Here is a 27,955-nt window from a genome sequence, read left to right as displayed (position 1 = left end):
GGTGCTCCGGTTCCCCCCACATCTCCTAAAACATGTAGGTCAGGTCAGTTGGTCACTGCAAATTGACCCCAGAAGAGTTTAAGGAACTCCAACCATGTCCAGAATTATTGTTAAACTTGTAAAGTTTAGTGGCCGACGGCTCAGTGCCGCAACTCGGCTCAATTTTTATAGCAACGTATTGATTTAAGAATTAAAATTTCTTCTTTTAATACTAATGATTTCTGTTGATTTTCACTGTACTTGTGCTTTTATGGTTTGTCCTTTAGTTTACCTTTTCTACTCACTTTTTATATTAAATTGCACTGAATTGTAGCTCGTTATTCTGGGTTTTAAAGAAGATTAGCAAAAGGATCATGCAGTGGCTTTTTTAGGGCGGCTGTGGCTCGGTGGTACAGTGGTCGTCTTGTGACCAGAAGGTTGTAAGTTCGATTTCAGCTTCCTGAGCCACATGTTGAGCTGCCCCGGGGCAGGGCACTTATTTTTTACAGTGTACACATCAGAAGGTGAGCTCCTCCTCCTCCTCACCTGTAACAAGCTGATCACCTGCAGCGCCTCCATTGTGTGACGCAGACATCTCAGCAGCAGATCCAGTGAGTACACACACTTTCTATAAAATTGGTTCTGACCCGTTTTCAAGCTTTTCTCTGTTTCCGGGTCAGAGAAGCGAGAACAGACCGAACCTTTCAGTCCCAGTTTGAACTAATCTGAGCAGCAACTTCCGCTGTTTAAATATAATCTCTCTGTTTGTGTAAAAGTGGTTTAATGTCAGATATATTATTGCGCTGCTGTCATTTAATGCTCTGAATAGAAAGTTTGTCACTTTAACTCTGGAAATAAACGTCTTTAAGTTTTGACGCCTGTTAGACAGCGGCCTGTTGGGACATGATGATCAATGTTGATGAGCAGATTTGTTGTGCCAGGAGAGGCTCATGGGAAATGTAGTGGAACTCTTCTGACTACAGAACTGTTTAAAACCGAAATATTGAAGGTTTTTAAACTTTTATATTGTTTTCATACAGTCTAAAAATATCTATCTGAACTGTTAACAGTAAATATTTATTCATACGAAACAAACTTTGATTTTAGACGTTTCTGGTTAATCATGAAAACTCACGTCACGTGACTTTGAAATAGAAACTGAAATTAACTTTGTTCTTCTTCAGATAAAACTCCATATTGAGATGCTGGACAGAAATAACTTGTCTTCTTGTTAATAGAGGTCAGTGTTGCAGCTCCATGTTCCTCCGTGTCTCTTATGGGTCTCTGGATCTTTTTCTAACCGATCAAATCAAGGGACGCCCACAGCGGCCCGAGTCGACAGAACAGTGACGATCTGTGCTACCTGGTCAGATGTTCCTACCATAGAGCATCGGTGTGAGCATCGCCTCTAGGCAGGACGGATAGAAGAGCGTCTATCATGGGGTCCTTGTAGGAGTAGTGCTTTATTGAATTGATTTTAATTCATGGGCTGATCAAGAAAGTATTTAGACAGGCGGAAAATGAAATTCATTGAAATGAAAATTTTATTGTGAAACGTTGCTGCTTATAAATTGTTGTTACACAAGGCAACATTACACATTTATATTTCATGAGAGAAATATTTAACAAAGTGCCACAACTTAGTTACTGCGACTGTGAGATCTACCATGATCCCACATGATCCCACCTTTAGGCAGCACTAACACCTAAAGATGATCTGATTGTGTGCAATAATGACATCATGAATAGAAACTAAATAAAAACTGAATGAATCTTTTAAAGATCAGAACTGTTTTTATCTTAGTAGGAAAAACCAGAACAAAAACATTTGTAAACTATCACAGAGTATTAGGGTCATAATAAGATAAATAGAAATTATTTTTGGCAGAAATTCATAATATTATGAGAATAAAGTTGTTATATTCTGACTTTATTCTGGTATTTTCATCTTTTATTTTCTTAGTGTGTCCATAATACTCCATCATGTTAAACTGGTTTCTCTGATTATTTAAATCATAAATGTGACACATCACTCCTTCCTCAGCAGTCTGGGGTTCATCAGAAACTGATGTTTCTCTGATCTGTGGAGTCAAACCAGATTTAAACTCTCAACAGATTTTCCTCTCTTCCTCCTCTCTGACTTCTTTCTTTTCCAGTTGGACTTCTTGTTTCTCCTTGCAGCAGTGAGAAACTCTTTGTCTCTCTAAGCTGCTGGAAAACTGAACAGATCTGCTGAAAGCTGAGAGTGATCAGATCACTCCTCATGATCTCCATGGATCACCTGATCCTGAAGTCTCTCTGATTGTTGGTCCGTCTGGAAAATATTCCTTCCACATATTCCTGCCTCTCTGACTAAACCTGACTCTCAGCAGGAGGACTGGCAGCCCGTCTAAAGGAGGTCTGGACCCCAAAGGTTTCAGAACCGCTGCTTTAACTGAGCCCATCTGTTCAGGACCAACACATCACCACTTCATAGGAAATGTTCACTCCTTCATTCACTACATCTGACCTCACTCTGGATGTTTCTACAGACCTGGAACATAATTCCAGTTTAGGTTTCAGACTCAGATTTGAAATGTTCTTAATAAAGTCAGAAGTTCTCCAGAAGGTTCTTGGATCAGCCAGCAGACATCAGAAGGTCATGAAGAAGTGAAGGAGAGAACAATTCAGACCCAGATGTTACCTGCTGGATCAGGTTCCTCTGATCCTCTGAACACATGATGGGAATCAACTTTCTGCTTACTGGATCACTGGGAACTGACTGGTACTGGTTTCTCTTTCAGACTTACTGAGGTCCAGAAGATGGAAGATTTGGACCTAAAGGAGAACAGAGCAGAACCTCCAGGATCCGTCTGTCCTTCTATGAGGAGTGACTGGTCCAGAGATAAACCTCCATACTTCCATAATGAACCTGGACCCTCAGACAGGAAGTAAGAAACCAGTTTCTAACTGATTCATGTGACTCCACACAGATTTATTTAATATTAACTTGTTCATATTCGGCAAATAATTAAAGCATCATTAATTTATATGTAAACTTAAAGCTAAATACAGAAAGTCAGTTAATATGTAGATTTTGAATGAGATAGAGATAAATCTTTATTGTCATTGTCACAAGGACAACGAAATGTAAAAGGTTTCATCAGTCAGTGCATATGCTTAAAAACAAAAAATAACTGCCTCACAATTCACACACGATGTAAGAATGAACAAATAACTAGTAAAAAAAAACACAAAAAACCTAATAAATAAGAACAGCCACATTCTCACATCCATCATTTATGATGATTAATGGTTGTTTTTGATTGCATTTAGTTTTGTTATTGCTATCGGGTAGAAACTGTCTCTGAGACGGTTGGTTCTGGTTCTGGTTGCTCTGTATCTTCTGCCTGAAGGCAGCAGTGTGAACAGAGAAGGTCCGGGGTGAGAAGTGTCCTTTGTGATGTGTTGTGCTTTTCTTAGACAGCGGTCGCTGTGCAGGTCCTCCAGTGAGGGGAGAGGGCAGCCAATGATTCTTTGGGCTGTATTCACAACCCTTTGGAGAGCTTTCCTTTGAGCCGTAGTGCTGCTGTTATACCAGACGCAGATACAGTAGGTCAGTATGCTCTCTATGGAGCACTTGTAGAAGGACACCAGCAGCTTCTCCTTGATGTTGTTCCTCCTGAGAACCCTCAGGAAGTTCAGTCTTTGCTGGGCCTTTTTTATCAGCTCCAAGGTGTTCATGTTCCATGTGAGGCCCTGCTCAATGTGGACCCCCAGGAAACGGAAATCAGCTACCCTCTCCACACATTTTCCCCCAATGGTTAGTGGTGTAATGTCCATTTTATTCCTCCTGTAATCTATTATGAGTTGTTTTGTCTATGAGTTGTTGAGGAGCAGATTGTTCTCCCTGCACCACTGCAACAGCCGCTCCACCTCTCCCCTGTAGGCGGACTCGTCGCCTCCTGAGATGAGCCCCACCACTGTGGTGTCATCAGCAAACTTGGTGATGGTGTTGCTGTGGTGGGCAGAGGTGCAGTCGTATGTGTACAGACAATAGAGCAGGGGGCTCAGCACACAGCCCTGTGGAGAGCCAGTACTAAGGCTGAGGGCAGTGGATGTATGTTTTCCCACCCTAACTCTCTGCTGTCGGTTGGTCAGTAAGCTCAGGATCCACATGCAGGTGGAGTGAGGGAGGCCCAGGTCCCCCAGTTTGTCCACCAGTCTGTGAGGGAGGATGGTATTAAAAGAAGAGCTGTAGTCTACAAAGAGCATCCGCACATAGCTCCCCTGCTGCTCCAGATGTGACAGAGCAGCATGGAGGGCCGTGATCACAGCGTCCTCTGTGGATCTGTTGGCTCTGTAGGCGAACTGGTGGTGTTCAAAGCCAGGAGGGAGAAGTGCTGTGATGTGACCCCGGACCAGTTTTTCAAAACACTTCGTCACCACAGGGGTTAGTGCCACTGGCCGGTAGTCGTTGAGGCAGGAGATGTGAGGTTTCTTGGGTATGGGGACTATGGTGGAAGATTTCAGGCAGGATGGGACTGTAGACAGGGCTAGGGACTGGTTGAAGATCCTGGTGAAGACTCCAGCCAGCTGATCGGCGCAGTCTTTCAGGACACGTCCAGGGACGCCATCAGGTCCAGCAGCCTTCCTTGGGTTGACGGCCGCAGTGTGCGCCTCACCTCGTGTTCCTCTACAACGAGGGGTGTGGTGTTGTGGGTCGCTTGGTGTAGTGTGGCTGCCTCTGTTGGCTTCACCTCATAGCGGGCAAAGAAGAGGTTCAGCTCCTCTGCCAGCGTGGCGTCGCCCTCCGCAGCTGCGAGGTTGGTCCTGTAGTTGGTGAGATGCTGGATTCCCTGTCACACCTGCCTGCTGTTGTTGCTGTCAAGGTAGCCCTCTATCCTCCTCCTGTAGTCAGACTTAGCCATTCTGATGCCGCTCTTCAAGTTAGCTCGGGCTGTACTGTAGACGGTCCTGTCTCCAGACCTGAAGGTGGTATTCCTGGTCTTTAGCAGTCGCTGGACCTCCTGAGTCATCCAGGGTTTCGGCTTTGGGAAGACCCGGATGCGTTTATCCACAGCTACAGTGTCAATACAGTTCTTGATATAGCACAGTACACTGTCTGTAAAAACCTCCAGGTCCTGATGTTCAAAAACATCCCAGTTTGTCCTGTCAATAACTCTGTAAGCTTGAGTAAGATATAATAAACATGATTAAACATTGTAAGATTAATACTAAATAAACTTCTAATAAAAGTAAACACACTGTGAATATTTTATTTTCCACAATAAAATTCATCTAAAAATCAAAGTTCATATCTTCTGTGTCAAGAAAACTGGCATAAGGGTATGAGATCTTTCCAGGCACACGCAGAAAAAGGTGCATAATGGCTTGGAAGAAATAAAGTAATCTTGTGGTTTGATTAAAAGTTAATTAAGTTGAATATGTCTGAATAATATGAGTATATGTAATCACTCAATAACTTTCTGCAAAAAATCTCTGATTAAGGATCTGTAATGATTTAACTATGTAATGATTATGTTTAATGATTTATTGTCAATGAATATGAAGTTGTAATCATTTGAAATCAATTCAAACAGGGTTAACAACAGGTTGAATGTGTTTACTGAGTTGTAATAAAAGTGAGTTATAGAGAAGAGGGGAATGCAGTACAGCCCTGAAAACAGGAAATGTTGCAAGCAGTTCTGAACAGATGGCCAGGGCGCACAGGATGGGTGGTGCGGTGAGTTTGGCTGAAGCAACAGGTTTGGGAAAGTACGGACAGGTTGGGAAACGTTGGGGACTTTTTCACGAAAAACAGCAGATGTTCAGGAAGTCACGTAGACCAGAAGCTCCCCATACACATACATGGTGGAGAAGTGTATAAAAACGGGCTGCAAAGAGGAACCGACCGTTCCCAGTCCGGCGGCGCAGAAGAAGAGACAACCTGCAGGAGCAGATTGAGCTACGGACCGCACTTCAGAACTACGGGGGAGCTCGGACTTCACACCGCCAAGAAAGGACTGGGTTCCATCGCCCCATCTCTGGTTCTTCATTCGACCGTTGGTCTCGTCTCATCCCAGCAATTTCAATTCTGCAACAAGACTTGGAGGAAGGACAAAGGTCCCTCAGGGATGAGGAACTGGGTTTTGCAAAAGGATTCGGACCCGTTCTGCTTTGTTTCCTTTCTAAGGAGGATTTTTCCACACAAGGCAAAGACCTCAACCAAGGATGCTAGAAATTCCTGTTGCCAAAAGATCCACCATCGTCTGGGTATGAGTTGAATCTGCTCATTGAAATTCCATTTCAGAACGTGCGACCTAAAGTTAGGGAAAGGAGACAGGGTAGTAGGATTGTACATGTAAATTTTATTACACTGTTTTTGAATTATATACGATTGATTATTGATTTGTATGTCGCATATCCTTGCTTAAGCTTGCTTAATAAATTTATACCATAAAATTCTAATGAGGTTGGTGGACATTGGAATTAATAGAGTCATTTAATCTTTGTTCAGTTCTTTTAATTAAGGTAAAACTAATGTACATGATTCCAGTAAATAGGAGGCTTCATAATTTCCTTTGGTGAGAGTAAATAATGACCCTGGGACTTACATCTAAGTCACTAAACATAATCTAGCCGGTTCCAAGTGCAAGTTATGATTTAGAAAGTGGGCTACCGTTAACAGAAGTGGTTATTGGAATTATGCAGCTGTGAGGGCTACTCAGCTGATTGTTTCTTAACTGTAAAGGGTCATAACTTCTGGATTGGAGGTAGTTAGAGCTAGACGAATCACTTTCGCCACCAGTTTAAATAGATTATCTCTTATAGAGTACTTTTAGGGTAATACCCAGGTCTCAGAGATTTTCCGGACCTGTTAGACAGAGAACTGGTCAGTAGGCAGCCCTGGACGTAGTGAGGAGTGGGCGGGGCTGACTATTGCAGGATAACCTTCATCTGCTGTAAGAAACATTTTCCTGAATTTGTTCCTGGACTTGGAGCCAGAGATTCATTCATTTACTCTGAGTTGGACCGGCTGATCTGAGGTCAGAACCAGACGTCATTCGGACTGGAAATTGTTTAACATTAAATGAAAGATTTTAAGAAGCTGACAAGTTTACTTTGTAAATGTTCAAAGAACAATATTCATAGTTGTAGTGTTTTGTTACTACAGCTACAATCTGATGCTGTGTAGTGCTGTGTAGTGCTGGTTTGTTAACCACTAACGCTCCGACCGACCAGGAACACAGACATAAACTGATCAAAAGCATCTCAACTAGCTGGGCAGCGTGTTTGGATGTAAACACAGCACATAATTATTTGTTCACAAAGATAAATTATTCTCATCGTTTCTCAGCACGCACCTCTGAAAGAGCCACTACTAGTTATTCCTGCGCTTCACATTCAGCTGTGCTACCAGAGCTAACGCGGTGAGTTTTAAACTTGGATTTGGAGTTGCCAAAGAAAAAAAATTCCTCACAGGTGGTTGTTGTAAATATCCATGCAGGTCAGCCTGTGTCCAGTTTGAGTGAAAGGAGGCGCGATCCGCGCTGAGATCAAGCAGCGGCAGCGCGAGGCAATGCACAGCGCAAGCTGTGTGATTGGTCCGCTCTCCTGGCTTTAAATTGATAAACTATAAACGGATCTTTTAGGAATAAATTTACTCCACCAGTGAAATACTCAGAGCAACAGAGACACTTCTAATCCAAATCAAACAAAATAGAATTAAAAAAGGAGATTTTTAAAAAAAATTATTAATTTTTCTAAAACCATAAACAAGGAACGCTTGGCCTGGTGGGGGGGCTAGTAAAGCATGGTGGCATGGAATAAAGCATTGAGTCTTATATGAGCAGACTCATAACACTGCAGAGCATTACAACAATATAGAACAGCTCTCAGTGAGGCTTCAGTCCTATCTTCGTAGTAAAGAGCCATTTAGAAGAATCGGATTGTTCGTGAATGTCACATCACTATAATGCTGATTTTAGTCACAGTGTTGTCCCATAAATGCAACACATCAGTCAACACCTCCGCACAATAATTCATTGCAGTAACGTTTTTTTATCACAAATGGAACATACAGTATGTGTCTCTGTATAACTAGCTTTGCTAACATCACGTCCACATAGCTTACCTTTCTTTGACCTTCCTTTTTAAGTGACAACAAAAGTTGGACGTAGTCTCCACTGTCTCTGAAAGCGAAGCGCTGCTGAATTTACATGTCGCCATATCTTATGATTTATGTAGCAGAATTCTATTCTGATGATTAAACCAGACAAACATCTTCTGCTACTCAGAAAACAACTGCACATGTCTTGGAGTGCTGTGTGCAGTGAAAGGGGGGCAATCAGAAACATGTAATTAGTGAGTTATGTTATTGCTTGGATTTGAATCGCTAGGTTTTGCATCCAGTGAAGTGAGTGAAGCAGTTTGAAGCTTCATTTCCTCATTAACATCCGGTCACCATATCATACAGAGCTTCTAATGTGGGAATCACCTACCGAGATAAATCCATTCTTCTGTCTCTTCTCTGGGCCTTTTTCCCTTTGCAGAGAAACTTTCCAAAGACATCTGAACTATTCTTACTCATTTTGCTGCTTGTGGGCTCAATGTTGGCACGCAAGACGTAACCAAGAGAATCCGGTTAAAGGATTTTCATAATAAAAGACCCTCCAGACTCATAAAACAGAAATATTTTCTGAATAAACAGCTGTTTTATTATTTTTCCCCGAGGTAAAGTCAGTGATGTGGTATTCGTTCATGTGCGGATGGAGAGATTACGTCTTTTCATAAACCGAAAGCACCAAGAAGGACCGCCTCAAAATTCATTGATAAGTTCGCGTGCTAGCGCTGTTACCTTCATTCGAATAGTGATTGTACTGACACTTCTACTGCTGCTCTCTGTTCAACAACCCACTGTTCGAGTTTGTCCTCCAACAGTAGCCATCTCGCTTTGTTCCCTTGGAAACTCTGTTTAGTCTTCTTTACTTGGCGCAGGTCATCTTGTGGTTCCTCCACTTTCGCACCTTTGATTCGTTCATGTTAAATTCTCTCGCTGCTGCTCTATTCCCGTGTTCTACTGCGTGACTGATCACCTTGAGTTTAAACTCTGCGTCGTAAGCGTGTCTCTTAATAGGAGCCATTTTGGGTCTTTACATAAACACACAAATGGAAATGAAACGGCACGCTTCACGCAGACATAGCCTATATCTCAGCATGCACCGTGCGCTTCTTCTTCTACAGGGGAAAATGAAGTCGGCGGCTGCTTACCGTAGTTGCGAGGCCTGTTGTGGCTCAATATTGGTCCATATATAAGGCGCACCGGATTACAAGGCACTGTCGGCTTTTGAGAAAATTGAAGCATTTTAGGTGCGCCTTATAGTGCGGAAAATACAGTAATTATTTCTTGCGTGGCCCCGGTACCAATTGATCCACGGACTGGTACCGGTCTGTGGCCCGGGGATTGGGGGCTACTGATGGTTCCCTGCCGTAGATATTTTGAGATGTAAAAATGTGAAAGTCCTTTAAAAAAACATAAATGTATAATAATTTAAAGTATTAGACTTTTAACATTTTGATCTAATCAGAGAGGATTGGGTAAAAGCCAATGTTCTGCATAATTTTTAGCTATTTAGACAAACCAGACGGTCTCAACAGATCAATGTATTTAATGTCTTTGGTGGCAAATAAACCCAGAAACAAGAAAAACAAGCAGAACCAGATGGCAATCAGAACCAAGTACGTTTTAGGAACCTGACCATCTAAATGAAACAGGAACTGGATTCAATAAAGATGAACTGTAACTAAACTACAACTATAAACAATTAATCAGAAAATTACAAAGTGAACACAGAACCAAAGTCCAAAGAATCATCATGAAGTCAGATTTACCAAAAAATATGACATATTTAAATAACTTGTTGTTATCATTGCTATCATGTTGAAATAATGCTCTGTCACAGTACAAGGCTCTTTATAAAGTTCTTAGATAAATGCAAACTTTCCTTAGTGTCTGGTAGGGGTTGAACGACTACATATTTTTTAAGGTCGACTACATCATGATAATAGTCGAGTCGATGTCGACTAGTCGCGGTGACGTCATAGTGACGTAAGCGCAAAAACCCTTCACAACTACTTGGAGGCTTTATTAGCTATTTTCACGGCAAATATTGACACCCCCCCCACACACACACACTCTCTCCCCTTCTCCTGCTTTTACTAAGTCTATTATGGAGATTCTTCGTGAGCAGCGGGGAAAAGTGTGTTGCACAAAGTCGGGTCTGACTTTTTTTTCTAAACACCGGCTGATGCTGATGATCTCTGGATAGTTACTATAGGAGTCAAATGATCACACTGACTACATGGAGCTTTTGGAACATCACAAGCCAAACCTGTTATGAACGGATCCCGTTTGGTTACAGCTGAATTCAACGAAACCACCTGCTTCTCCTCCGCCCGATGCGCGGCAGGAAGCTCTGCTGACTCAGCAGATTGAACGATTTAAGATATTTTCTAGTCAACGTCAACATGATAAAAGTCGAGTCAATGTCGAGTTGACTAGTCGTTGTGACGTCATAGCAACGCAAGACGCAAAGCTTTGGAGTAATGTAGAGGCTTTATTACCCGTTTTCACGGAAAAATACGGCATTTATACAGAACAGCAACAAGTGAAACAACAAAACATCGGGATAGTTTATGATAAATAATAAGTTGCTGGGAAACCAACATTCAAAAGGAAACGCACATCTTTTAGATGGCATGTAAAAACAATAAAAAGAGGTGGCACGGGGGCGGGGGGTAAATAAAGTTCACTCGCTGTCAATATTCTCTTCGCTAAGAGTTCGCTAAGAGCACATTGTCATACAAGGACCCAGTAATTTCTACCTGTTTGACAAGATGCGGGTTTTGTCCTCGATCTGTTTTGAAGACGCCATTTTGTAGCCAGTGTTCTGTCAGATCAGCTGTCAGAGTGTCATACACTTCTGACAGCTGATCTGATGACACTTCTAAGCACGAAGTGTCATTCTTAGCACGAACTCACGGCTATATATATGTCAGACAAGTATACACTGTCATTACCAACTACAGGCTTTTATTTAATCAGCAGCTGTCATTACCACAGATCTTTATTTAATCAGCAACATAACATCATAATGTATTAGTTAGATCGTCGTGACAAAGACACTCGCGAGCGGCTAAGTGACATCCTTAGCGGGAAGGGGGCGAGTTTTAGACGGCTCGTGTTTTGTAGTGGACTGCAGCTGCAACTCCATCTCCTTTTAAAAACACTGTAAAACCACAAATATGCATCCATCTACATATCATTTAAACTAATGTATTAACTTATTTTTCTTCTGTCTTGTGACGTATACTGTGCTGTCAGATCAGTACAGGCTGTCACCACCGGCAATCACATGACTGCGACTAGTCGACATGAAATGTAAAAACTCGCGAGACGTCCTAGAGTCGACTAGTCGACTAGTCGACTAATTGGTTCAACCCCTAGTGTCTGGACATATCAATCATAATCTGTGACTTCATGATGGTCAATGACAGAGCCGAAAATTATATCAATTGGGAGTCTTGGCACCCTACCAAACATCAACAGAAAAGGAGCAAAGCCAGTTGTCTCATGGACAGTGCAGTTGTATGCAAAAGTGAGAGCTATTTCAGTGATGAAGAAATGTCTTCACAGAGGGAGGAAGAGGAGCAGCGTTGGTGAGGAGGAGCAGCCACCCTGCTGTGCTTTGTGTCAGAAGGTTCTGGTGGATCCGGTCTCTACCAGCTGTGGTCACTGGTTCTGCAGACAGTACATCAGGTCCTACTGGGACCAGTCTGGACCCTCCTTCTGCCCCCAGTGTGGAGAAAGACCCAGAACAGGAGCTGGACTGCTGACAGCCAATCAGAGCAGCTGTGCTCCAGGTGAGACTGAACACCTCCAATCAGAGCTTCCTTCTGTTTTCCTTCTGATTTAAAGTGGCTCTGTTCTCAGCTTTTTGTGCTAGTTGCATTGAAACTGAACATCTTATTAAATTTGATGGTTATTTTGATGCATGAACTAGGCAGCCTAGTACTGAACTAGTGACATGCTAGGTGGTTCACATTGTACCTACCAAGGCGTGTAAAAGTCAGTCCCAGGGATATTTTTAGATGCAAATTCACCAGATTATTTAACTGACTAGATGAATAGTGCACAGAATCAGTAACTCCAAAAGGAAACAACAGAGATTAGACAGCTCTCAAAAAACCTGCATGCTCTTCTGAGTTCAACACCTGTCTACTACCTGTTGTCTCTTGACTTAGATTGAGCCTACAGCACCCTCTAGTGACCAAAGAGGAAATATATCACATATTTGGTCATACAACCCCTGGCAAAAAGTATGGACTCACCAGTCTTGGATGAGCACTCATTCAGACATTTCATGCTGTAAAACAAACTCAGATCAAAAACATGATACAATATTAAGGTCGTTCCAAAGTGCAACTTGTTGGCTTTCAGGAACACTCAAAGAAATGAAGAGAAACTATTGTGGGAGTCAGTGAATGATACTTTTATTGACCAAGCACAGGGAAATAAATATGGAATCACTCAATTCTGAGGAAAAAAGTGTGGAATCACTCAAATTGGAGGTAGAAAAAAAAGGACACACCCAGTCTATTTCCTTTCCCTAAATGGACACCTGCCCCAGATTAGATGTGCCCGTTAGTGTGCAGTTCAAAACACCTGCAGTCATGACACCTTGGAGGGCTGCTGGACGAAGTGGAGTGGTGAGAACCATGGCTCCAACAAGAGAAATGTCCCTTGAAACAAAAGAGAGGATTGTGAAACTTCTTGAGGAAGGTAACCCTTCACGCATGGTTGCTAAAGATGTGGGCTGTTCACAGTCAGCTGTATCCAAGATATGGACCAAATACAAACAGCATGGAATGGTTGTTAAAGCCAAGCGTACTGGTAGACCAAGAAAGACATCAAAGCGTCAAGACAAACAACTTAAGGCCATTTGTCTTGAAAACCGAAAAAGTACAACTAAACAGATGAAGCATAAATGGGAGGAAGTTGGAGTCAATGTATGTGACCGAACCGTAAGAAATCGCCTAAAGGAGATGGGATTTCAATACAGGAAAGCTAAACGAAAACCAGCATTGACACCTAAACATAAAAGAACGAGACTCCAATGGGCTAAGGAGAGGCAATCATGGACTGTGGATGACTGGATGAAAGTTGTCTTCAGTGATGAGTCAAGAATCTGCATTGGACAAGGTGATGATGCTGGAACTTTTGTTTGGTGCCGTTCCAGTGAGATTTATGAAGAGGCCTGCCTGAAGAAAACAACCAAATTTCCACAGTCCTTGATGATATGGGGCTGCATGTCAGGCAAAGGCACTGGGGAGATGACTGTGGTTAATTCTTCTATCAATGCACAAGTTTACATTGACATTTTGGACAGTTTTCTCATCCCTTCAATTGAACAGATGTTTGGTGATGATGAAATAATTTTCCAAGATGACAATGCATCGTGCCATCGGGCAAAAACAGTGAAGGCATTCCTTGAAGAAAGACACATTCAGTCGATGTCATGGCCTGCAAATAGTCCAGATCTCAACCCAATTGAAAACCTGTGGTGGAGATTGAAAAAAATGGTCCACAAGAAGGGTCCAACCAGCAAAGCTGATCTGGCAACTGCTATCAAAGAGAGTTGGCACCAAATTGATGCAGAATACTGTTTGTCACTCATCAAGTCCATGCCTCACAGACTGAAAGCTGTTATAAAAGCCAAAGGTGGTGCAACTAAATACTAGTGATGTATTTTGAATGGTCTTTTGTTTATGCGTTTTTCATGATTCCATACTTTTTTCCTCAGAATTGAGTGATTCCATATTTATTTCCCTGTGTTTGGTCAATTAAAGTATCATTCACTGACTTCCACAATGTTTTCTCTTCATTTCTTTGAGTGTTCCTGAAGGCCAACAAGTTGCACTTTGGAACGACCTTAATATTGTATCATGTTTTTGATCTGAGTTTGTTTTACAGCATGAAATGTCTGAATGAGTGCTCATCCAAGACTGGTGATTCCATACTTTTTGCCAGGGGTTGTAGCAACAAGAAGGTGGAAAAAGCAACCTGCTGCAATGCTGCTTTTACAGAAAGATGAAAGGAAAGTCTGAGATAGTAACCTTTATTTACTCTGATATTATAGCACACATTACAGTTAATATATTTCTATATGAAACATGTAATAATTCTGACAATCTGTTTACTTTTAAAAGAACAAATCAGTCCCATGTCATTTATAATCTGTAATTGTTCTTTAAAAACATCCAATCCAGTCTCTGACTGAAAAATGCTATTTTAAATGATAACTCTACCAGATACAATGAACTGTTTCACTGGCAGATTAAAGCTTTTTTTAATAAATGTTTTTTTACAGATTTCCTTCATTAACGATAAAAAATTGTGGGAGAAAATATTTTTCTTCCTCTAATTTTTCTGCAGCTGCTGTTTGTGGTAGAAGGTCAGATAATAAGGTAAAATGAGGAAATGGTGACATGATGCAAAAGAATTCATGTTGCTTAAAGATGCTGCATTTGTTGAACATCTTTCTGTCAGGTTTTACTCACCTGATCTGCTTTGTGAATCAGACACTGACAGAGAACAAAAAAGAGGCAGAAATCTGCTGACCAGCATAGGAATATTCTGTTTCACAGGATGGATCCAATCATTTAAAACCACATCATGTGAAGTCAGAGACCTTATAATGCCTCCTAATATCTCTCAGATGGTTTTGTTACAACTTAATCACATAGTCATGGTTTTAACTTCAGTTGTTTTTTCTTTGCTTTAGCAGATGTTGGCCAGCAGGAGGTCCTACATGAACATAAGATCAGTCTGAGAAGGAAATGTATTTGTGTGACTGAAGGAAGTGATGAGCTAGAAAGTAGAACTCTCCTCAACAGGATCTACACTGATCTCTACATCACAGAGGGACAAAGTGAAGAGGTTAATACCCAACATGAGGTGAAGCAGCTGGAGAGAGCTTCCAAGATCCAAAACCTCCATGACTCTACAATCAGGTGCCATGACATCTTTAAATCCTTCCCTGATCAACATGGAGCCATCAGAGTGGTTCTGACCAACGGCGTCGCTGGTGTTGGAAAAACCTTCTCAGTGCAGAAGTTCACTCTGGACTGGGCAGAGGGCTTGGAGAACCAAGATGTCAGTGTGGTGGTTCTGCTTTCGTTCAGGGAGCTGAACTTGATCAGAGATGAGCAGCACAGTCTTCTCACGCTGCTCCATGTTTTCCATCCAACCCTCCAGAAGCTCCTAGCAGAGCAACTGGCTGTCTGCAAACTCCTCTTCATCTTTGATGGTCTGGATGAAAGCAGACTTTCACTGGACTTCAACAACAGTCAGCTGGTTTCTGACGTCACACAGAAGTCATCAGTCAACGTTCTGCTGACAAACCTCATCAAGGGGAACCTGCTTCCCTCGGCTCTCATCTGGATAACTTCCAGACCTGCAGCGGCCAGTCAGATCCCTCCTTCATTTGTTGCCAGGGTAACAGAAGTACGAGGCTTCACTGACGCCCAGAAGGAGGAGTACTTCAGGAAGAGGTTCAGTGATGAAGAGCTGTCCAGCAGAATCATCTCCCACATTAAGACCTCCAGGAGCCTCCACATCATGTGTGGAATCCCAGTCTTCTGCTGGATCACTGCTATAGTTCTGGAGAACATGTTTACCTCAGAGCAGAGAGGAGAGCTGCCCAAGACCATGACTGACATGTACTCACACTTCCTGCTGGTCCAGACAAAGAGGAAGAAGAACAAGTACAATAGAGGACATGAGACAAGACCACAGGAGCTGATGAATGCTGACAGGGAAGTTCTTCTGAAGCTGGGGAGGCTGGCGTTTGAACATCTGGAGAAAGGAAACATCATGTTCTACCACGAAGACCTGGAGCAGTGTGGTCTGGATGTCACAGAGGCCACAGTGTACTCAGGAGTTTGTACAGAGATCTTCAAAAGAGAGATTGTGATCTTCCAGAAACCAGTCTACTGCTTTGTTCATCTGAGCATTCAGGAGTTTCTGGCTGCAGTCTACATGTTCCACTGTTTCACCTGCAGGAAAACAGAAGTGGTAAAGAATTTCCTGGGAGTAAACTACAGCGAAACATCTCTGGATGACTTCATAGAGAAAGTCATGTATAAATCCCTCCGCAGAAACAATGGCCACTTGGACCTGTTTGTTCGCTTCCTTCATGGTCTCACTCTGGAGTCCAACCAGAGACTGTTAGGAGGCCCAGCAGGCCTCTTAGGAGGCCCGGCAGGCTCAAAAACCATCCAGAGAATCATTAACAATCTGAAGGAGATGAACACTGATTATTTCTCTCCTGACAGAACCATCAACATCTTCCACTGTCTGATGGAGATGAATGACCTCTCAGTTTTTCAGGAGATTCAGCAGTTCCTGAAATCAGGGAATGAACTATCAGAGATCCAGTGTTCAGCTCTGGCCTTCATGCTGCAGATGTCAGAGGTTCTGGATGAGTTGGACCTGGAGAAGTACAATACATCAGAATCTGGACGACTTAGACTGGTTCCAGTTGTGAGGAACTGCAGAAAGGCTCGGTGAGTCCAGATGTCTTCATTCTGTGAATGCTGATTCAGCACCATTATCCTCTTTCGTCGTTCTTCAAATTAGTTCTGGTAATTTTTTGGCCTTTTTCCTCCCTTACGACCTCAAGTTCTAGGACAGGGGTGTCAAACTCAATTTTACCGAGGGCCACTTCAGCATTTTGGCCGCCCTCAACAGACCAAATTGGCATTCATTTGATCCAGGTGTGTTAGAGAAGTAATGCATCTAAAGTTGCCGAGTGGTAGCTCTGGAAAACTAGCTTTGGGCACCCCTTGCATAAATGTATGAAAATACAATGTTAAAAATGAATTAAACAACACCTCATAATGTTAAATAACTGATTTTATGTATTCAAGTTTTAAATATTACATTTGAGTTTACATAGATGTAAAAAAAGGCTACTCAGTTTAACAATTACAATACTTAAATCAGTGTTTAAAGATAAGCAAACAAAAAATAAAAACAAGTTTTGATATTATCTCTCAACTTTATTCACAAAACCTTTTTGGTTATTTATGGCACAACCAACATGTATTAGTTGGTTGTGAACAGGTATCAGGTTCAAGGACATGCTGCTTGTTCACAACCAACATGTATTTCACATAACAACATGCTACCTGTCTTTGAAAGCAAAGCTGATCCTTCTTCACCCAGACACCAACTCACACATCCTCATTCACATGTCATATTCTGGAAATAAACACAAAACAAAACACAACACAAGCAAAGTCAATAAACTATATGTATATTCTAGTATACTTATTGTTGGTTTTAGTTCATTCTATTTAATTCAGTCTTTTAGTGCTTACCTATGTTTTCTGGCCGGATGTCTGGCACGGTTTTCCACTGGTCAGTTTGTTGATGTCTGGTTTTAGTTCTTGTGCTGTGGCAATCCACAAAACAGTGTGTACTGTAGGTTTTCATCAGTAATGCGCAATCTGTACTTGGTCTTGTTTAAATTCATTATTGAAAATAAGATAGGTGCTTCCAAACATGGACAAAACACGAGCTGCATGGAGTCGAAGCTGTGGTATCAAATCAGTGGCAGTAGACGGTAAAAGTGTCATGTTCCGTGTTTTTCTGTGTGTTTATTTTGAGTTTCCTGTGTATCTGTGTCTCAGTGTTGTCCTGTCTTCCCCTTGATTGTTCCCAGGTGTGTCTCGTTCTGTGATTACCCCCTGTGTATTTAACTCCACCTGTATTCCTTGTTCCTCGTCCGGTCCTTGTCTTGCATTTGTCTATGTGCACTCAGTCTTTTGTGTGCCAGTCTTGTTAACGGTTGCTACCGGCGTCGAGCCCTGGCTTCCGCTCAGCCGTGCTGCCCGTTGCTTGCACTGTGTGTTGCACCATTAAAATCATGATTAATCTTACCTGGGTCTACAGCGTCTGCCTCACCACCCCTCAACACACCGTATCGTGACAAAAAGTCCTCGATTGAAACATCACTGTCAGGCCACTGTTGCTTTGAAGCTCAATTAACTCCATCTGAAGGCGGTGAGATGCACTGCAGACCCTGGCGGTGAAAGGATTGGCAAAGATGTCAAAACCAGAGTGTAGATATTTAAGAGCACATGTAAAAGCACCGGGAGCTGAGGCCGAGATGATCTGACAAGCAGGAAAGTGGACGAGAGTGTTTGTTCCACCTGGCACTTCCATAGGTAGAGAGTGCGCTGGAAAGCTGTGATCATGTCGGACCTCTGTGTGATGAATTGTTTACGTCCTTGTAGCTTCTGATTTAGCTGAGCAAGATGTTTGGTGATGACACATAACATAGCAAAATCACACAGTCATTTCGGATCGGACAATTCAGACAAGGGTTTTCGTTTGCTCTTGATGAAAGATTAATTTCTTCTCGAAGTTCAAAAAACTCGTTTAAGGACTTTGCTCCTACTCAGCCACCTCACTTGTGTATGGTTACGGCATTTCTTCATGCTCTGAACCCACCTCCTGCAAGAACAGCTGCAACTGGCTGTGATTCAGCCCTTGCGACCGAATAAAAGTTCTGTTTTCATGACGGCCGTCATCACATTATCCAGCTCCAGAACCTTTCCACAAAGCGCTTCCTGATGGATAATGCAATGATACGTGATCAGCGACGTCTGACTTTTGCAGTTTTTCCTTCATTAATCCAACTAAGCCTGTTTTTCCTCCAAACATTGCAGGTGCACTATCTGTAGTCCCACCAACCTTTCATATGGAAATTTATTTTTACTGACAGACTTCTCCACTGCATCAAAAATGTCTCGGCCGGTTGTGGTCCCATGCATCGCCACTATATCCAGGAGCTCCTTGGTTACAGACAGGTCTGGATTCACTCCTCTAATAAAAACGGACAAATGTACAGAATCCACGTTGTCTGTGCTTTCAGCCACAGCTCATGAAAAAGCTAGAAAGCTGCCAATTTCTTCAGCTAGCTGTGTCGGTAAATTTTCCGGCTATCTCCTTATCTCGATTCGTGATGGTATTTCTTGACAAACTGACATTTTGAAAACTCTTTACCTTGTCAAGACACACCTGCTCACACACCTTTAGCATACACTACTTCAAACATGCACCATCCGAAAAAGATTTTGAAGCTCGGATGATTTCTTCAGCCACAATAAAGCTTGCTTTCACTGCTGCATCATTTTTATCTGTGGCTTTTGTAAACAAATTCTGCTGCAATTGCAACCTGCCTGTTAATTCTGCTGCAATTTTGAGTTTTTCTTGAAGGCTAAATTTGGAGTACTTAGCTCTGTGTTAAGTTTCAAAATGCTGACTTATGTTGTATTTTTTCACAACAGACACTGTCCCAGAACACAAAAGACGCACTGGTTTTTCACCTTTAAGTACAAACAGGTATTTGTTTTCCCAGCGTTCATAAAACACTCTTCCTTGTAAATCGATTTTCCTTTTCTTTGACATTTTGATGTTAGCTTGTTGTCTCAGTTTTATTCACTGGGACAATCAGTAATCAGCTTGAGGTGACTTTACTGCACATTAGTGGCGAGAAGCCGTAATGTTGGCTGATAACAATCAGAATTCATTTTTACAAACTAAAACACAGTACAACTTAGCCCAATTAAAACTAAAAAAAGACTAACAAACTAAAGCGGGTTAAGTAAAACACTAACAGTTTAACAAAAACAAGCAAGTCAATCCAAAATAATCTAAAAAAGAGATACTAAGGGAGCATCAAGCCTCCTAAACGCAAACTTCTAGGTTGATTAGATTCAGTTAAGAGCAGAGTCAAACTGCTTAGCAGAACAAAAGGATCAGCAGAACCAAGATATTTTGAAGCTGCCCAGAATAGTTAACAGTTACAGACAAGCAAACAAAGGTGGGGACAGCTGAACAAAACATTTTCCTACAAGCTACAAGGAATGGTTGCAGGAGTCTTTCATAGGGTGCAGATGGGCCTCATCAGCAACAATCCTCTGCTGGTCCAATAGTGTTGATGCTCTTCTGCAGCCTCCAGGCAGCCAATCAGAGGCTGTGCAGGCTGTACTGAGCATAAACAAAAGAGCCTGCACAGCCTCTAGAGGCCAGGGGCCGTAACAACCCAGATAGCACACGATGGTAATTCAACGTTGAATTATAGTGAGAATGGTTGATTTTTGCTTGAGGTTGAAAACTGACAGTGGATCAACCATCAAACAATCATCCAATTCTAGTCAAATAACCAATGTTGAAAATGTGTCATTGAATCAATGTTGTTTTGTGGTTGAAATCTAATGAATGAAATGCCAATGTCTGATTGTCTGATCAATCTTTTATTTTTACTTTATTTTTATTCAATTTTTAAACATACAATTACATGCAGTCAAACATGAGGGCTAGGGCAGGTAGCATGTATTCACATTAATGGACATTACAATGTTACACACATTTCACTGTATAAAGTCACAAAAGGGAAACAAGGAAAACTCCCAGGTGTCTGTCCGAGTGATGTGGAGTCACGAACAGTATCTGTTACACACCTTTGGTAATAAAATAATCCCATTTTTCCCAAAGATTCTCTCCTTTCTCCTTCTTGAGCCGTATTGTAAAAGTCAACATTTCCATATTGTAGATCATGTTTATAATATGCACAAGAAGCTTCAGAGTTTGGGGTCTAGGTTGGAGCCAACATTTAGTAATCGCTTTCTTGCTTGCAATCAATAATATCTTCAGCAAGTATGCTTCCCCATTACCGAGTCCCTCAGGAAGTATTCCGAGGTACATGACGTGGAATGAAAAAGCTAAAGTTATACCCAGGATTTCATCGATTTCATTTCACTGGTTCACCATGGAAAGTGCTGCTTCATGTGGGGAGCCACAGTGGATCATCTGATGGGGAGAGAGGAGGACAGCTCTGCTGGAAGCATCAGGCTGCTTTTAGCAGAGCTGTTGGATTCATTCATGACCATCTGGTTCTTTCCATCATGATCTATATTTTATATCTATAGTAAGGTGGTGGGGGGCAGTCTGTGAAGGAAACTGAACTTTCCTTCACAGACTGATAGAAGATCTTCAACATCTGGCTGCAGCTGAAGCTCTTGATTTCCTCAGGAAGGAGAGCTTGGTGACTGTTTAGTGTCAGGAGTTCATCTGGATGTTGGATCCAGATGAAAATACTTTGATTACATTTACATCCAGCAGACAGTCAGATCCTAACATGGACACCTGAAGATATTTACTGAGTTCTGCTGTTTTACTGCAGATGGTTTTAATATTTAATAAAATCATTGATTGGTCAGATGAATTGTCCTCCTCTCCAGAGTTTCTCCTGCCTCTCAGCCTTTGTCTGCTGGAGACAGAGAGGAGCCATGATCCTAGAAGCTGAAGTTTGTCTAGAAAATGGATGAATAGAAACTATTTTCTGATCACCATCCGCTCCACCATGTTGGGTCTGTTAGGATATCAGCTCCACTGATTTCATCCATTCCTTCATCTTCCAATGAGAATCATGTTTTAAAGTCATGTGATGAAAAGCTTCTGATTGTTGCTGCAGCAGTCAGAGCTCAGCATGAAGAAACAGGGAGGTTTGCTAACAGGCACCCAAGATGGCCGCCGCTAAAACTTTCAGTTGTTCTGAGAACATGAAGCTGAACCAGAACCAGAACCATGATGTTAGTTATGAAATGATCAAACTCAGTAAATTGATGTGAAGACCAGATGTTCATTAGATGATATCAATGTTATTAAATGTGTTTATATAGATTATCTGGTTTAATAAGAACTGACTTTATCTCTTCTCTAATCACAGACTTGGTGGCTGTAAACTCAGACAGGCTGAATGTGAAGTTGTGGCTTCAGCTCTGAAGTCCAACCAACATCTGACTGAACTGGAAATAAGTCAGATCAACATAGAGGGAATCATTACAGACTCTGAACTGAATCATGTGTGTGAGATCCTGGAGAGTTCAGTCAGTAAAGTAAAGAGTCTGAGGTTTGTTTTCTCTATTTACCCTATAAAATCTTTCATTGATACTTTGATATTTATTTATCTTCACATTTATTCTGTTTTCATTAAAAACAATCTGCTCTCAAAATGTCAGATTATAATTTCTAAAATCTTTTGTTTTGTAAATGAATGATTTCTTGTTGCTATGGTAACAGCATTGATATCAGATCGGTTGTGATGCAGCATCCTGTGTAACAATATAACAGGTAGAAACAGTTCTGTTTCCACTCATGTGTTCATGTGTTTATGTTTGAGTGAAGTGTAATTATTGCAGCTGTTGATCCTTCAGATAAATCACTCAGTTCCACTCAATAGAAGGTCAAAGGTCACTGTGGAAACGAGCTGTTTCCATTAAATCACTGCAGCATTCATTAACAGCCCTAATGTCACATTTTGGTTCTTAAAGTCCATTTTAATTCCCGACCAGAACCACTGAAGGTCCGACTGAAATGTTCTAACAACACGTCATAATAACATGTTCTGGTTCTGCTGGTTTGGACTCTAGAAACCAGTTTTACTGGATCAAATATTAAACATCAGTTCATCATGTTTCTGGGACTTTTACATTCAGTGAAATTAATTTTCTAAATTTTTATTATTAATTTGTTCATATTTCAGCTTTAACCTGCATCCTGTTGGCTTCAGCTCACATCTTTTATTCTTTATTCAGATTGAAGAATTGCAGCTTGTCAGCGATCAGCTGTTCTTCTCTGGTCTCAGCTTTGAACTTTAACCCCTCACATCTGACTGAACTGGACCTGAGCTGGAACAACTACCTAAAGGATTTTGGAGTGAAGGAGCTCTGTGGTTTCCTACATAATCCTGAATGCAGAATACAACGATTACGGTAAGTCACCATGTTTTAGTTTATTGCTGATGTTTGTATGTGAAAGTTTTCTTGCCACTAACCTGCAGACGTCTGGCTGATATTCTACTGATCCACTCTAAGGGCCTTCATTGTAAAGTCTGCTTTCTTCTTCTATGATTTGGTCAAATTAAAGCTTCTGTGTTTTTGTTTTATTAATAATCATATGAAAACCTGCTGCTAAAGAGGAAGATAGAATAAATTAAAACACTGATGTTAGTTTAGTGTTTTAATCTCTTTCTAATGATTAATCAGCCCTGATTGCCTCCATGTTGATAGTTAGCAATAGTTTCCCTGCTGTTAGCAGCTCTATGATTTTATTGTTTTATTTTATCATTGTATTGTTTTATTTTACGATTTTATTGTTTTGCAGCATTACAGTCAGAATCAGCAGGTCAGGATTTTTCACATGTTGGAGCAGAAAACTGCAGCCAGTTCAGCTCCACTTTCAAACCTTCATGAAATCAGTTTTTCTCCATTTTCTACAGATTGACTTTGTAACAGTTCAGTTTCTATTCTGTGAATAATTTGATAGAATTCATCTGAAAATCAAAGTTCATATCTTCTGCTGTAAGAAACATTTTCCTGAGTTTGTTCCTGGACTTGGAGCCAGAGATTCATTTAGTCTCTGAGTTGGACCGGCTGATCTGAGGTCAGAACCAGACGGCATTCGGACTAGAAATCCCCCTCATGTGGAGAAGGTCAAAGGTCATTCAGCCCAGTCTAGAAAAGTGAATTTCAGCTTCTAGAATCTGACAGGAACAAATCTATAATCAATGATTGATGCTTCAACACTAAAATCCTCCAACTCATCACGACCCAGTACCAGGTTCTGGTTCTGGTTCAGCTCCTAAAGTCACTTTGACATTAAATATTCTCCATGACTTCATGTCTTTATGGCTGATGAATAATGAAATAGTTGAATTTCTCTGCATTAATCTCCATTAGTTGGTTTTTCCTCCTGATTGTTGGTTTTGTGTGAAACTTGGATGATTTGCTGCAGAAGCTGAGTTTGTATTGATGGAGCTGCTGGTGGAGCTGACAGAGTTTAAGAGCTGAAGTCAGCAGGTCTTTATTGAAGCAGCAGCATGTTGGCATTAATATTCATGAGGCTCTTTAACTGGTTCTGTTGGACTGGTTAACCTGCATCCTGTTGACTTCAGCTCACATCTTTTATTCTTTATTCAGATTAGAGGAATGCAGTTTGTCAGAGATCAGCTGTTCTTCTCTGGCCTCAGCTCTGACCTTTAACCCCTCACATCTGACTGAACTGAACCTGAGCAGGAACGACCTGGAAGATTTTGGAGGGCAGGACCTCTGTGGTTTCCTACAGAATCCAGAATGTAAACTACAACGATTACAGTAAGTCACCATGTTTTAGTTTATTGCTGATGTTTGTGATGTGAAAGTTTTCTTGCCACTAACCTGCAGACGTCTGGCTGATATTCTACTGATCCACTCTGAGGGTCTTCATGGTAAAGTCTGCTTTCTTCTTTTTTGGTTTGGTCAAATTAAAGCTTCTGTGTTTTTGTTTTATTAATAATGATATGAAAACCTGCTACTAAAGAGAAAGATAGAATAAATTAAAACACTGATGTCAGTTTAATGTTTTAATCTCTTTCTAATGATAAATCAGCCCTGATTCCTTCATTTTGTGAGATCGTTGATGGGCTGATATTCCATATGAAGCTGATCTTCTCCTCAGCAAAGCTCTAGAAATCATCCTCTGTCCTCTTTGCTCTGCAGTGAGTTTGACTGACAGACCCACCAGGTCAGGCCTCCATGTTGATAGTTAGCAATAGTTTCCCTGCTGTTAGCAGCTCTATGATTTTATTGGTTTATTTTATGATTGTATTGTTTTATTTAATGATTTTATTGTTTTGCAGCATTTCAGACAAACAGGCAAAATCAGCAGGTCAGGATGTTTCACATGTTGGACCAGAAAACTGCAGCCAGTTCAGCTCCACTTTCAAACCTTCATGAAATCAGTTTTTCTCCATTTTCTACAGATTGACTTTGTAACAGTTCAGTTTCTATTCTGTGAATAATTTGATAGAATTCATCTGAAAATCAAAGTTCATATCTTCTGCTGTAAGAAACATTTTCCTGAGTTTGTTCATGGATTTGGAGCCAGAGATTCATTTAGTCTCTGAGTTGGACCGGCTGATCTGAGGTCAGAACCAGACGACATTTGGACTGGAAATCCCCCTCATGTGGAGAAGGTCAAAGGTCATTCAGCCCAGTCTAGAAAAGTGAATTTCAGCTTCTAGAATCTGACAGGAACAAATCTATAATCAATGAGTGATGCTTCAACACTAAAATCCTCCAACTCATCATGACCCAGTACCAGGTTCTGGTTCTGGTTCTGGTTCAGCTCCTAAAGTCACTTTGACATTAAATATTCTCCATGACTTCATGTCTTTATGGCTGATGAATAATGAAATAGTTGAATTTCTCTGCATTAATCTCCATTAGTTGGTTTTTCCTCCTGATTGTTGGTTTTGTGTGAAACTTGGATGATTTGCTGCAGAAGCTGAGTTTGTATTGATGGAGCTGCTGGTGGAGCTGACAGAGTTTAAGAGCTGAAGTCAGCAGGTCTTTATTGAAGCAGCAGCATGTTGGCATTAATATTCATGAGGCTCTTTAACTGGTTCTGTTGGACTGGTTAACCTGCATCCTGTTGGCTTCAGCTCACATCTTTTATTCTTTATTCAGATTGGAGAACTGCAGTTTGTCAGAGATCAGCTGTTCTTCTCTGGTCTCAGCTCTGACCTTTAACCCCTCACATCTGACTGAACTGGACCTGAGCGACAATGACATGAAAGATTCTGGAGTGAAGGAGCTCTGTGGTTTCCTACAGAATCCAGAATGTAAACTACAACGATTACAGTGAGTCACCATGTCTTAGTTTATTGCTGATGTTTGTGATGTGAAAGTTTTCTTGCCACTAACCTGCATCCTGTTGGCTTCAGCTCACATCTTTTATTCTTTATTCAGATTGGAGAGCTGCAGTTTGTCAGAGATCAGCTGTTCTTCTCTGGCCTCAGCTCTGACCTTTAACCCCTCACATCTGACTGAACTGGACCTGAGCAATAACGACCTGAAAGATTCTGGAGTGAAGGAGCTCTGTGGTTTCCTACAGAATCCAGAATGTAAACTACAACGATTACAGTAAGTCACCATGTTTTAGTTTATTGCTGATGTTTGTGATGTGAAAGTTTTCTTGCCACTAACCTGCAGACGTCTGGCTGATATTCTACTGATCCACTCTGAGGGTCTTCATGGTAAAGTCTGCTTTCTTCTTCTATGGTTTGGTCAAATTAAAGCTTCTGTGTTTTTTAGAAATGAGGAAACCTGCTGATAGACGGGAAGATGGAATCAGTTAAAATACTGATGTCAGTTTAATGTTTGAATCTCTTTAAAGTGGAGGAGCTCAGATAAGTCGGCCAAGATTTCCTGAATTGTGGGAGATCATTTCTGGGCTGATATTTCCATGTGAAGCTGATCTTATCCACTGATCTTCTCTTCCTCAGCAAAGGTCTAAATATCAGCCACTGTCCTCTTTAGCAGTGACAGGTTTGCCTGACAGGCCGACCCTGGAGGTTGTGTCTGCATGTTTATGGTCAACAGTAGTGATCCTAGTGTTGCCAGGCAGAATCAGCAGCTCAGGATTTTTCACATGTTGGAGCAGAAAACTGCAGCCAGTTCAGCTCCACTTTCAAACCTTCATGAAATCAGTTTTTCTCCATTTTCTACAGATTGACTTTGTAACAGTTCAGTTTCTATTCTGTGAATAATTTGATAGAATTCATCTGAAAATCAAAGTTCATATCTTCTGCTGTAAGAAACATTTTCCTGAGTTTGTTCCTGGACTTGGAGCCAGAGATTCATTTAGTCTCTGCGTTGGACCGGCTGATCTGAGGTCAGAACCAGACGGCATTCGGACTGGAAATCCCCCTCATGTGGAGAAGGTCAAAGGTCATTCAGCCCAGTCTAGAAAAGTGAAGTTCAGATTCTAGAATCTGACAGGAACATATCTATAATCAATGATTGATGCTTCAACACTAAAATCCTCCAACTCATCATGACCCAGTACCAGGTTCTGGTTCTGGTTCTGGTTCAGCTCCTAAAGTCACTTTGACATTAAATATTCTCCATGACTTCATGTCTTTATGGCTGATGAATAATGAAATAGTTGAATTTCTCTGCATTAATCTCCATTAGTTGGTTTTTCCTCCTGATTGTTGGTTTTGTGTGAAACTTGGATGATTTGCTGCAGAAGCTGAGTTTGTATTGATGGAGCTGCTGGTGGAGCTGACAGAGTTTAAGAGCTGAAGTCAGCAGGTCTTTATTGAAGCAGCAGCATGTTGGCATTAATATTCATGAGACTCTTTAACTGGTTCTGTTGGACTGGTTAACCTGCATCCTGTTGACTTCAGCTCACATCTTTTATTCTTTATTCAGATTGATGTTCTGCAGTTTGACAGAGATCAGCTGTTCTTCTCTGATCTCAGCTCTGACCTTTAACCCCTCACATCTGACTGAACTGGACCTGAGAGAAAACAACCTGAAAGATTCTGATGTTCAGCAGCTGAAGCATTTTGTAAAGGATGTTCAGTAAGTAAATGTTTGCAGTCATTCCAGTTGCTGTCAGCATATTGAACTAAACCATTTAGCATCAAGCAAATATCCAGCGTTCCCAGTAAAGCTCTCTGAACAGGACTGAAGGCCCTGCTGTTCATTCTATTGGATGTGCTGCATCACTGACTTCTGCTGGAGAGAGTCTGGAAACTCACTGATCTGATCTCTGCATCTTTCTTCTCTCTGCAGGATCTGATCTCTGTATTGAATCGTTTCTGTTTCCTGCTGATCCTCAGAAGCTGCAGCAGTTTGAATCTAAAGAGACTCTGATTGGATCATGATGACCTTTGACCTGAATGATTTTCATCCTGTTTTTAGTGTCTGATATTGTTTGTCTCTTTGTATCAATAAATATCAAATTCAAACTCAGATCAGTTTTGTGTCTTCATGGAGTTTTGATCAAACTTAAAGTAGACTTTTTTTTCTGATT

The 27,955-nt window shown here is 41.3% G+C and overlaps 1 protein-coding gene across 6 annotated transcripts; it reads left to right on the top strand.

Annotated features, from left to right (window-relative positions):
• Positions 1-298: 298 nt before the first annotated feature.
• Positions 299-27,884, top strand: LOC111606202 (NACHT, LRR and PYD domains-containing protein 12-like). 6 transcript variants are annotated; one of them, XM_023326160.1, is made up of 12 exons: positions 300-590; positions 1,164-1,219; positions 2,763-2,909; positions 11,657-11,883; positions 14,805-16,587; positions 21,822-22,004; positions 22,690-22,866; positions 24,073-24,246; positions 25,600-25,773; positions 25,882-26,055; positions 27,349-27,501; positions 27,715-27,884. In XM_023326160.1, exons 3-12 carry the CDS (start codon positions 2,782-2,784, stop codon positions 27,719-27,721), a joined length of 3,180 nt encoding a protein of 1,059 aa, XP_023181928.1. In that variant the 5' UTR covers positions 300-590; positions 1,164-1,219; positions 2,763-2,781; the 3' UTR covers positions 27,722-27,884. The 6 variants fall into 6 exon arrangements, with proteins under 6 accessions (XP_023181932.1, XP_023181931.1, XP_023181930.1 ...); XM_023326161.1 differs by lacking the exon at positions 1,164-1,219 and having other exon boundaries at positions 14,808-16,587; XM_023326159.1 differs by lacking the exon at positions 1,164-1,219.
• The last annotated feature ends 71 nt before the right edge of the window (positions 27,885-27,955 follow it).

Source organism: Xiphophorus maculatus, chromosome 21 (assembly GCF_002775205.1).
Source record: "Xiphophorus maculatus strain JP 163 A chromosome 21, X_maculatus-5.0-male, whole genome shotgun sequence".
Lineage (NCBI taxonomy): Eukaryota > Metazoa > Chordata > Actinopteri > Cyprinodontiformes > Poeciliidae > Xiphophorus > Xiphophorus maculatus.
The sequence above is the reverse complement of the archived record's forward strand: the minus strand, read 5'-3'. Positions and strand labels throughout refer to the sequence as shown.